This window comes from Dendropsophus ebraccatus, chromosome 6 (assembly GCF_027789765.1).
Source record: "Dendropsophus ebraccatus isolate aDenEbr1 chromosome 6, aDenEbr1.pat, whole genome shotgun sequence".
NCBI classification, from domain to species: Eukaryota; Metazoa; Chordata; class Amphibia; order Anura; family Hylidae; genus Dendropsophus; species Dendropsophus ebraccatus.
In genome coordinates, this window is record NC_091459.1 from 28,452,796 (window position 1) to 28,464,790 (window position 11,995).

Below are 11,995 nucleotides of genomic sequence, written 5' to 3' on the forward strand. Positions count from 1 at the left end.
AACCACAGCATCAGGTCTCGCTCCAGTCTCAGCAGTTACCCAACAACGGGCAACCAGCTACCGGTGATAAATCGCATAGATACAGCTTCAGCTTCTGAGCCCACAGACCGCCAGTGCTGTAAATTGCTGCCAGAATTGTATGTTAACCCTTTCCCACGATTACTTAAATTTAAATTTATGTATAAATTAGTGTCTACAAAAGAACTGATGCAAAAGAGATAAAATAAGACACAAACAAAATCTTTTTACCTATGAGAGGGTAGAGAGATTCTACGAGCGCAGCGCTGGTCTGGTAACAAGACAGGAACAGACTCAAGTAATTTTTGGTTAGATGCTGTGCTGGCTTCTGGTGATACCAAAGAGATCTGGCAACAGTTAGACAGAGCTGCTGATGAATGAGCATCACAGTATTCATTGAACTCTGTGACACTAGTGTAGACTGATTTACTTTACTATCGCTGGCTTGGGTCTCCATAACATCATCCAGATTGAATTGTTCTGTTAGGTCTGCAAAATCCTAAAAGGAAGCAAAGATATGTGTTAGGGACTTGAACACTATACTAACAAACTGATCACCCTTGCAGAGCACACTGACAGTCAGAGATCCATGGCTAGTTACGGGCTGGACTTCTCTCACTTCTATCTGCAACGGAATAAAACTTTATTCGCCGAAATCAATCTGATGACACAGCATATATGGTAGGGAAGCTGTGTACAACTACGATATGTATTTAGTGCAGCTAGGAGATCGATATATCAGCACCATCATGCTGTGTGATTCCCAATCCTTTGCATGCTCCGTGAGATGTGCAAGGAGGGGGACTGTGACCATCACTTAACATAGAAAGAGTAAAACTGTATATAAGAAAAAAATAGTACACAAGGGGAGACCCTGCTTTATATAGAGCTGTTCGACAACCATGTCACCCCTTACTGCTGCCAGTCAACTGAAGCACACAAAAAATGCTTTAAAAAAATGATAATACTGTATCACAGAGTAATATATAATTTTATTAAAGCAATGTATTCGCGCAAAAAAAAAAAAAAAAAATTCTCTTCAGTTTTCAGCGCACACCTTTAAAAAGAAAAACAAAACAAAAAACTTTGATTATCTTCAATACAAACAATAGATTTGAGGGTTTGTCTGACAGCGCGGTCAACGGTCAGAAAAGCTAATTTAACTTTATGAATAATAATATGGCGAGTATTGTTCTCAGTACTCAGCATGGGGATCATACCTGATCATGAAGTGGAAATCTCAAACGGAATTCTCTCTCATCTTCTTCATCCTCTGTAACCCCGGAGCCAACACTTTTGCTTTTGTATTTATAGAGGCTGCTTTCTTGCTCTTCCTGCTCTTTAGCGCTCTGCTCTTGCTCATCCCACTCATTGATAATCGCCTAAAGACAAACATACATTCTAACAAAGTCATCACATAAACCCTACAAAGGTAAGATGCACATTCTTGGGTTTAAAGATAAAGGAACCTACAGTGTATGTGCCCCATATTTTACACACAGTTTTCCACAATTGCATTATTTGGGCCCGTTCACACTGAGTAATTCTCACAGAATTTCAAGCGAAGCATGTGCTGCGGACTCGGCTTGAAGTTCTGCCTGTCTTATTCATTGACTAGATGTTGCGCATTCATTGTTCTAGGGCTGAAAAAAAACGATGGTCGCAGCATGACCTGTTTTACCCAGACAATCCTCCACATGCTGAGCACAGTCATCTAATCCCTGTTGGCCCTTTGGTCATTACTAATGCTGCGTTTACATGGAGCGATTATCATTCAAATTTTCGCAATAACGATCGCATTTGAGCGATAATCGTTCTGTGTAAACATAGCAAACGATCAAACGATGAGCGAGAAATCGTTCATTTTGATCTTTCAACATGTTCTCAAATCGTCGTTCATCGTTCGCTAAAAATTCGCAGATCGTTTCGTGTAAACAGTCTTTTGAAGATTCACCCTATGTAAAAGATGGGCTTAAGTGTTCTTAAAAAACGATTGCATTAACGATTTCTTACGATTTTTCGAACGATTTATTCGTCTAAACGCTGATCGTTATAAAAACCAAATCGTTGCTTCAAAATCGTTAAACGATCGATTGGGCGAATTATCGCTCCGTGTAAACGCAGCATTACAGAGATCTATATAATGAACACTGCTGGGAGGACACAGAATTCCCAATGTTCCATCTATTAGGCTTACAGGTGTGTGCTCAAGCTCAAGAGTCTGAATGCAGGGAGAAAGCTTCCTGTGTTTGGTTCTCAGTAGAAAGCACAGTTCTTACTTTGAGAACTGTGTTTACCTTTTTTATGTGACAGGAAACCCAAGAAGGTCAGGGGGACACAGAGTAAGCTCAAATAAATATTATATGGAAACCGCACAGCCTGTCAGCTGAAGGTGGAAGTAGTTCACTACCACCTCAATACTGCAGACTAAATGGTAAATTGCTGATACAGACAAATCTTCACCAGGCTTGACACAGCCTAAGGGCCCGTTCACACTACGGAATCTAAGCCGAAATTCTGCTGGGAACCCCAGCGCAGGGATGCCGCTGCAAATCCCGTCTGCTATCACTTTCAATGGGAGGCTTCATGCGCCTCCACTCTCCGTGCCCTTCTGCTTAAAGTGTCACTGTTTAAATTATTTTTGCAGAAATCAATAGTCCAGGCGATTTTAAGAAACTTTGTAATTTGGTTTATTAGCCAAAAAATGCATTTTTATCATGAAAAGCAGTTTGAAGTTCTCCCCCCTGTCTTCATGGTTCTCTTATGGAGAGGGGAGGGGTGGAGGGAGATGAGGCACCAAAACAGGACAACAAAGAATTAATTTACAGCTACATCACCGGCTATCTCCTCTGAAGTCAGCACTGACCTCTGAATACCATTTTCACACAGGTCCCGCTGTGTAATCCTGTGTTCTCTGCTGCCAACTAATCTCCCTCCTCCCCTCTCCATAGGACAGACAAGGCCCGACTGGGGGACGGACCTGGGGAAATTCTTTTTGAATGGAGATAATTAGCACAAAGAAAAAAGGATAAAAGCAGTGGCTTCCCTGGCGCAGTCCATGTGGACTAGGAGTCTGATGTCTGGATCACTGGGTTTCCTCAATGTTACCAGACACAGACTCCACGTTCTGGTGAAAAGTAGTTCTTTATTTGCATTCAGCTATGGGTTTCGAAGAGGTTCCCCTCCTCTTCATCAGGCATGTGACATAAGGTGAAACTCGTAGGTGAATGCAAACAAAGAACTTCTTTTCACCATAACGTGGAGTCAGTGTCTGGTAACATTGAGGAAACCCAGTTATCCAGACAGACTACTGGTCCAGACGGACTGCGCCAGGAAAGCCACTGCTTTTATCCTTTTTTCTTTGTGCTAATCTTGCTGACAGAACTCCTGGCTGAGTTACCGGAAGATGGCAGGCTGCAATCCCACTGCAATTTCAAGCTCTGAATAGTGTCATGCCTAATTCAGTACGACCACATCAGGTGAGCGTGCATACTGTGTACTTGTGTTTGTGGCTCCCTCAGAGTTCATTTTCCTGCACATGCAGCGCTTATTGCTTTTTTCTTTCATATATCCATGAATGCAGATAATGGCGTATTTGCCTAATAAACCCAATTACAAAGTTTCTTAAAATCGTCTGGACTATTGATTTCTGCAAAAAAAAATGAAAAAAAATGAAAAAAAGAGTGACACTTGACATGTCAATTCTTTGAGCGGAGAGGCGCGCAAGCCCTCGCATTGAAAGGGATAGAAGGCCGGATTCCAAGCAGAGTCCATGAACAGGGGTTCCGAGTGGAATTCCGGCACCAATTCTGTAGTGTGAACGGGCCCTAAACTAACAGATGTGTCTTTTTTCAACTGTATTATATAAACAAAAATACAAACCACAGCAGGAACCACTGACCTGACATATGTGCCTGAAGAGCTTTAGAGACTTTTGATCCATTTCACCATTTGAGAGAATATGAGAGCGCAGATAGAGTAACCCATTGACAAGCAGCTGCTCCTTAGTTAGGCAACTACTTAAATCAGTCTTGGCTCGGTCTTTGCCGGGATATTTTTGAGAAAGTTTTTTAAGGCTTTTCAGAATGTCAAGTGAACCAACAGAACACAGACTGTCAGCGTGTGAAAAGTATGTAGGAAAGGTTTCAGATGTAGACGGAAAAACAAGATGTGATGAAATCAGGCCTGTAATCTTGGATGGAGAGATTAAGGTGCTGTTCATGGTCACGTACAGCTCAGAGGCTATTACTCTCATTCCATGTTGCATTTGCAAAATGGCAGCTTGAAGAGGAGTCACCATATCTGGATATAGTGAATACTCCTCAGAAAGACGCTTTCTGAATTGGTGTTGTGATTGCTGCCACGTGACCTCTTCAGCAAGCAGGTTAAGTATACCATGACGTGACTTTGTAGCCTTTCCACTGAGGGCTTTCTGAAGACGTGTAGAAAAATCCTGAATGGAAGACATTTTTCCAATGCTGTTGAGGTAATTGTGAACATCCTGGTACAAGGTGTTGTAAGTTGGACTTTTAGGGCGGTAAGCCTGCTTTTTGGAAAGATTATATATAATAGCTTTCAGCTTCTGGATTCTGTGCAGGAGGGCTCTGTGGAGAAACAAGGCAAGACAAACCGATCAGAAAACATTCAACAGTTACCACATCACTTGGAAGCTGAAACGTGAAATGGTTTCCAACCTGAACAAGAAAAGGGAAACTATGAGCAGGTTAGAAGAATCTAGCCTGCTATGTCCCTACAGCGCATGGGGGGCTGAGGATGAAGGCAAGGTTCTTACCATCATCCTTAGCTCGGTTTCTGTGCCATTTGCAGTTTATCTTTAAAGCTGATAGCGCTCTAAAGGTGGGACTACAGCTAAACTCCATTTTAGTTTGTTGGTTTTTTTTGCCTAAAGAACATACAGCAATCTGTTGGTGCATTTAGAAACAGTCAGTGTTGAGAAAAAGAAAAATCTAAGCTCTGTGTGTACTTAGCATTTAGGACTGCAATGTTAGGGCCAATCAGTACCTGCAATTAGCCCCCCACCAACTGCTGTGCAACCTTTCAACTAGCAACACCGGGTCAAAGTGGTGTGGCCTAGAGTGTCTATGCCCTAGGCCTGCTACACCTCTCCATTGTGATAGCGAGATATATATATATATATATATATATATATATATATATATATATATATATGAAATTTTTATTTATTTTTTTCTCTCTAGGGCATGGGCGCTCTAGGCCACGCCAGTATGACACAGGGCTGCTAGTTTAAAAGTAATTTTTAGGACAATAACTCCATCAACTGCTGAACGGAACAAGGGACAGATCTTGGATTAAATGCAGCTATCCGACAAGCTTTCTGCTTCATCTCCATAGCACCCATCACCACAGAATCATATTACACCAGGTCTCCAGCTGGAGATAGGTGCTATGAAGATGGTCAGAAAGAACAGCCTTCTAATGCTCAGTTACGAGACACAGGGACAATGGCGCCTCTGTTAAGGAATTTATAGCTCACTGCCTAGGTTAGTTGTAGAAGCAATAGTAGCAGTGGTCTAGTTTTACCTTGTTTGACAGACATGCTCACTTGCAGCATTACAAGTCAGAAGAGGCTATGCTATTCTTATTTAAAACAGCTGAGGATGTAACAAACTAATTTCAGAGACACAGCTGTGAGGCAGCAGACTATACAGTGCCTAAGAGGGTGGGGGTAGCATTGCTCAGTATTATCGGCAATCTTCCCATAGAGTCTGCCTGAGACAGACTATGAGAAGATCACTGATTCAACAGGATGGAGGCAAGAATTCCCCCCCTGGCTGTCAGGGAAAATGATGGGTACTTCCACATCAGGATGCGAACATCCTTATCAGTCAGTGACAAGTACTTTTCCTGTCACTAACTCCCTTAAACATTATCACAGTGTTTTATAGGTTAAGTACAGGCAGCTGCACGATCGCTTTAAAAAACAATGTTTTTTTTCTTCCAAAAACAGCACTCTTCTTGTCTGGGTGTGATTTCACAGCTCAGTTCAGTGAATAGAGCATAATTCGGATACCACACAACACCTGGGAACAGGTGTGGTGCTGGTTTTGTAAGAAAGTAGGTGTGCTTTTTCCTGGATAACCCCTTTAAGGAATCCCAGAATGGCATGCATCTCTTATGGGCTACAGGGAGTCTCTAATAAGAAATCAAAGGCCCACCTTATATGAGGGTGAGTGTGTTTTTGCAGTGCCTCGTCATTAAGCTCTTTTCCTGTAAGAAGGCTACATGACAAATTGCGCGTTTTCCATTCGAGCTCCAGTTCATGCAGCTGAAAAGTATAATAAAAAATGGGCACAGTCAGTCTTTTTAAACTACCATTAATGAAAAAATACAACAAACGAATTTAACTGTACATGAACCTGTATTTAGTAAATTAAATGAGGTAAGTGGTGTATGTACTTCTCACAAGATTTCAGGTGTGTTCACACGCACTTAATCTGCTACAGATTTGTAGGTGTGGATTTTAGCACAGCAGAAGTAGAGTATGGTAGAGACATGTATATATTAAAATTATTTGTGCGCATATCTCTCTCTCTCTCTCTATATATATATATATATATATATATATATATATATATATATATATATATATATATATATATATATATATATATATATATATAGAGAGAGAGAGAGAGAGAGAGAGAGAGAGCAGATCTGTCTGTGTTGCAAAGCTGCGTGCATGTAATTGTGGTTCTGATAACCCAAAGCGACAACAATACAGAAAACTATGAGCAGGCCTATGATGCTGTCAGTTCAGGTGGTTAGCCCCACAGTAGGGATGGGACCTTAGGATAAAATGCAGACTCAGAAATGCCCTCATACTACAACAGCCTAACTTATATGGCTAAATGTAAAGGAACACCTACATGCACCCATGCACCACTGCAGTTTATTTTAGTGGTCAGAAGATGATGACACTAAGCAAACAACATCTCTCCACTGTCCTCTTTATGGCCTTAAACCACCTTTGAAGTTTAATTAGTATGAAATATGATCTACATTGAAGACTGCATTTCAGAAATGGCGCTCAATCTGTCAGTGACTAAGGTGGGGCAACTCTGTAGTCACTGACTAGCTGAGCGGGTATTTCCTGCCAGGTCGAGACAAAGGAAGGATAAACAGGAGAAAAGAAGGCAGACCGTGAGTAATGGCACTGTAGTCGTACGAGGACAGGTAAGTATTACTCATACGTTCCGACCACCCTGTGCTCTCTGAATTTTTCCACGTTCTGTGCGGAACGTGTAAATGCGGCCTAACCCTAACATCCAGCACCCCCGCTAATAAGCTAATTAAAGAGTTTACACTACTGCTACAAACCACACAGTGTCGGCAGCTATGAGATTAGTTAAATATCTGAAGAGGTTGTGTGCTCACACAAGTGCCTTAAGGCCCTATTCCACGGGCTGACATAGAGGAGCAAACGTGTGCTTGTTTGCTCCTCGTTCCCCGCTTTGCCGCCACCGCATGTAATAGCAGTAGCAGCAAGTGGGGAACGAGGAGCAAACAAGTGCGGGAGGGGCCGCAGGGAGCTGCCTGGGTGATCTCTAGATCATCCGGGCAGCCCAATAGAGGATAGTGGCGGTCAGGTGCAATGGCAGCAGATCGCTGCTATCAGTCTTTTGTTGTTCAACATGTTTGAAAGACAAACGACGCAACGATCAGGCCGATATGAAGGATGTCGGCTATTCGTTGCCTTCTATTCCACGGGACGATTATCGGCCATAACGGCTGACATCAGCCAAATACGCCTGATAATTGTTCTGTGGAATAGGGCCTTTAGCATCTTCAATTAGTGCATTGGTGATGGTTATGGGACTCCCTAATACTCTAATATTAATAGACTCTGCTGTGGATTGGCCTTCTATTTTAAAGCTTTGATAACCCCCTTTGTGAACATAGCCTTCATCCTATATTCATTTACCTCTTCTTCTGCATACTGCAAATTGTATTTCCTTTTCACTGCTGGGTCAAAGGTACTTTGTGGCAGCCAAAGATGAATTTGCAGTAAGCCCAAGTTAATCCACAAAGAACCACGATGGGCGGCTTCAGAGGCCTGAACTGCATCATCAACATCAGAATAAAAACTGCTGTAAGCAAGTCATCCAGAGTTTTACAATTGTTCCTGGTAACCTCTCCTCATTAGACCAGTCTCTTAAGATATCCTGATATAGTGAAAATGCAGAGAGGTCTTTCATTGGAAGGTGGTCACAATACTGCAAAAATTCTTCTTGTAGACTTTCTGGTACAAGGTCCTTCAGAGCAACAAAATGGTGATATAGTAAAAGACCTTGAAGTCTGGCGTCAGTGTTTCTGCAAACAAACACAAATATGATGGAAACCGTATATAATAATTGTAGCACACATTTTATTGCTGTTTAGACATAAAAAAAAAATTCAGGGTAACAAAAAACAATGTAATGAGACATAAGCAAAAAAAAAAAGGGTAATTTTAAAATTCAATAGCAAATGGGTGTTAAAAAGGATGTGCCACAAAACAAAGTTGGTAAAATCAGATGTGTTCCACATTTATATAGGTAAAGGAGTACAGTAAGGGCTTATTCTCAGAGGGACGGAGAAGCTATGTAGTGCCTGGAGCAGGGAAGTGTCTGAATCTTCACGGGACTTTATAGACACAGCCGTGCAGCTGCTTTATTACAGTGCGGCAAACACTTACCCTGCTCTCGGCATCATATGGATACATCATGCCAGGGCAAGGAAAGAGTCCACTACAGGGCTTTCTGTCCATAGCTTCAGTGTATCATTGAATGTAGGAAAAAGCTTTAAGCTCTAGCCCTAGCCATGACTATACGGTTTCTCTCTCCTATGGATCTAATCAGTTCCTAGTTTCCTCTCTAAACTGTGACCCTACTGATGCCGAGCAACAGTGCACATACTTTCCCACAATTCCTCTTGCTTGCAGGCTCAGTGTGAGAACAACTGCCAGTACTTCCTGTAGACTGCAGCTGAACTAAGCATGCCTGGCCCACCTTCGGATATGTTCACACTGAACAAAAGTGGCAGAATTCTGTCAATTCTTTGAAGCAGAGAGTGATGGACGCGGAGACGCACGGGCCCTTCCAAAGAGAAACAGTGCCACACTGAGGCAGGCGGGATTCTGCGGCGGAACTCTGCCACTTTTGCTCAATGCGAACATACCTTAGTGGGTTTGTACCAAGGGCAGGAGGTTATCAAAACAATAGAGGCCCATGGGGATTAATAATTAATGTTTGTACATTTGACGCGTTTCATTTCACCGCAGTGTAGCACATTTGACCTAATTTTCTTTATGATACAAAAAAAACAAAAAACTATGGTTTCATACCTAAAGCTTGCCAAGGAAGAAACTGCCATATTTGTCCAAATTGTAGAACTGATTTCATGCAATTGCTGAAGTCTTTCAACTCCCTCTCCAAGGCTTACACGTGAAGACAGGAGGGCTGGAAGCTCATTCATATCCCAGGTCAATGCCTTGCTGCTGCCGGTCAGAACTTCACAGAAGCATTTTGACAACAACAGCTCTGTTTAAAATACCAGGACCCTGAAAAACAGGTAATTGTTATAAACACAGGCAAAAGCATATGGTCAGCTAGAAGCATTGACTCTTATGTGCCAGGCCCTACATTGGTAAAGCTAACTAACAAACCCCAAATGCATACAATTGGGGGGCCTATTAATGGTTTATGTACTAAAGGTGTAAAACTGGCACCAATATCTTCATCTGCACATAAAATTGCATCTTTTTCCTGTGTTTTGTGCAAAATTACAGAAAAACTAGTTTTCCAGTGAAAGCACTGATAAATTCCCCCCATTCTGCCTATTTCACAAATAAAGAATTCTGGCTATCCATATTTTTCAGAAACCAATTTTCCTTACTTCTGTTATATCTGACAATGGAAAAAGAGGATTTTTTACTCACCGTAAAATCTCTTTCTCGTAGTCCTTCATTGGGGGACACAGATACCATGGTATAGGCTGCTGCCACTAGGAGGCGCTGACACTAAGAGAAACAAAGGAAGTGACTCCTCCTGAGCAGGATATACCCGCCCACAGGCACTGAGCTAAACCAGTTTGTACAAGAGCAGTAGGAGAAGTCAAGAACAGGTAAAGTAGGAATAACACCAAAAACGGAGAAAACTACCATACCGAGGAAAAAACCCCAAAAGAAAATGGGTGGGGTGCTGTGTCCCCCCAATGAAGACTACGAGAAAGAGATTTTACGTGAGTAAAAAATCCTCTTTCTCGTGCGTCTTATTGGGGGACACAGATACCATGGGACGTCCAAAAGCAGTCCATGGGGTGGGAAGATAACCGCTAGACAAGAGCGCTTGGTGAGAAGGCACAGAATAGCACCAACACAACCATCACTAGGAATAGAGCAAGGGATGATGCTGAATGCATCAGAGAAAACCCCTACAGGTCCGCAGCAAAGGAAAAAATGTCTAGTCCCTGGAGCAACGTGCTGCACGGCAGACAGAGTGGGTTGTGTCCGTCCTGGAAGCCAGCAACATGATGTAACATCGAGTCCAACAGAACTAGTAGGCTAGATGTGGGGAAAAAAAGCAGACGCCCAGCCAAGTGGGTGACCACAGGCGGCAGGGACTTACTCTGAGGTAGAACAGAATAAAAAGGCAAATACAACTATGACGGGAGAGACTGGAAAATGTTTCATGGCACATAGAGGTCTAAGGCGTCAAATAAAGGAGAGAGAGGACTGAGCGTCTCTCATAGAAGGTGCCACATGAGATGCAGGAGAAGCTGCGTCCTTGACTATGGAGCTGGGAAGAATGGCCAGGCTGAAAGCTCCATGGGCCTAGGAGTACAGTCTTCACTGAGAAGACAAAACTTGAGCACAAGAGAAGCCATGGCCTATGACATGAGTTATCCCATCTGAGAAACACATGTTAATAAGAAGAATCAAGCTGTCCAAGCATAATGCAGTCCAGGGAAGGAAGGAAAAACAAGATCAGAATCTTGAGTAAGTTGTCCTGGAAGGAGTACAGTAGTACCTGGTACCCCGCAGTGCCCGGCAGAAAAGAGGAGCAGAGGAAAGCCGGTAAGCCGGGGAAAAAACAACTCCATGGGCTGTTAGAGCCTTAGAAAGGAGGTTGATCATATAAAACACTCCGCTCCAAGGAAGCCTAGAGGTACTCGAGAGCCTGGAGTCCCAGAAGAAAACTGTCAAGGGAGGTCAAGGTAAGGCTGATGGGCATGGGAGTTGTCACAGGACAATGGGCACAACAGGTAATACATAGACTAGAGTCCATATGTAAACTAGATCCAGAAACCAACGCCTCAAAGGGTGAGCAGAGACGTTGCTTGGTAAGAGCAGAACAGCAAATGTAAGTCCTGCCAGAATGGGCCAGTGAACAACCCTGTTTCCAAGGAGAGGAAACCCTCAAGGGATTAAGTTCTCAAGGAATCCACATGGGAGACAACATAAGGGAGGGGGATGGCCAGTCAACAACAAGACCAAGGACAAGGAATTCAAGCAGGAGTGCTCATAGAGGCCAGTGAGGGTCAGAAACCCACACCTGCCTGTCGGAAGAAGCTATTACGGAATAGCAGTCCTCAGGAGGATACTTATACTAAATATTCCATCCTCCTGGAGGAGGGAAGGGCTGCTTGAAGATTTTTCTGACTGAGTGGTAAAAAACCAAACCCAGGATGGGGGGGTCATGCACAACAGTGCATTAAGCCAGGGAGAAGGAGTAATGGTGTAAGCGGGAGCACTGCAAAACCCTGAACTGAGAGCAATGCTTCATAGTCCATATGGCCAAGCAAGGACACCTGGAGAAGCTAGACCACGAAGAGACCATACACCTATGCTTAGGACGGTAGAGAAACAGTGCAGGCAGTAAACAGGAAATCCTCACCCTGTGACACTGCAGCTGCCTAAGAGAGAAGACTAAATACTTGCCATGTTGGCCATAGGCAG

General features: G+C 43.0%; 1 protein-coding gene across 1 annotated transcript in view; it reads right to left on the reverse strand.

The window, feature by feature from the left end:
• LOC138795188 (midasin-like) overlaps window positions 1-8,124 on the reverse strand; it is a 29,359-nt gene extending 21,235 nt beyond the window's left edge. The window contains exons 1-5 of the mRNA XM_069974182.1: window positions 8,038-8,124; window positions 6,216-6,325; window positions 3,920-4,622; window positions 1,239-1,400; window positions 250-517 (exon numbers count right to left, since the gene is read on the reverse strand). Of these exons, the coding sequence (XP_069830283.1) occupies window positions 250-517; window positions 1,239-1,400; window positions 3,920-4,622; window positions 6,216-6,325; window positions 8,038-8,124 (1,330 nt within the window). The remainder of the gene's footprint in view (window positions 1-249; window positions 518-1,238; window positions 1,401-3,919; window positions 4,623-6,215; window positions 6,326-8,037) is intronic.
• Window positions 8,125-11,995: the final 3,871 nt, after the last annotated feature.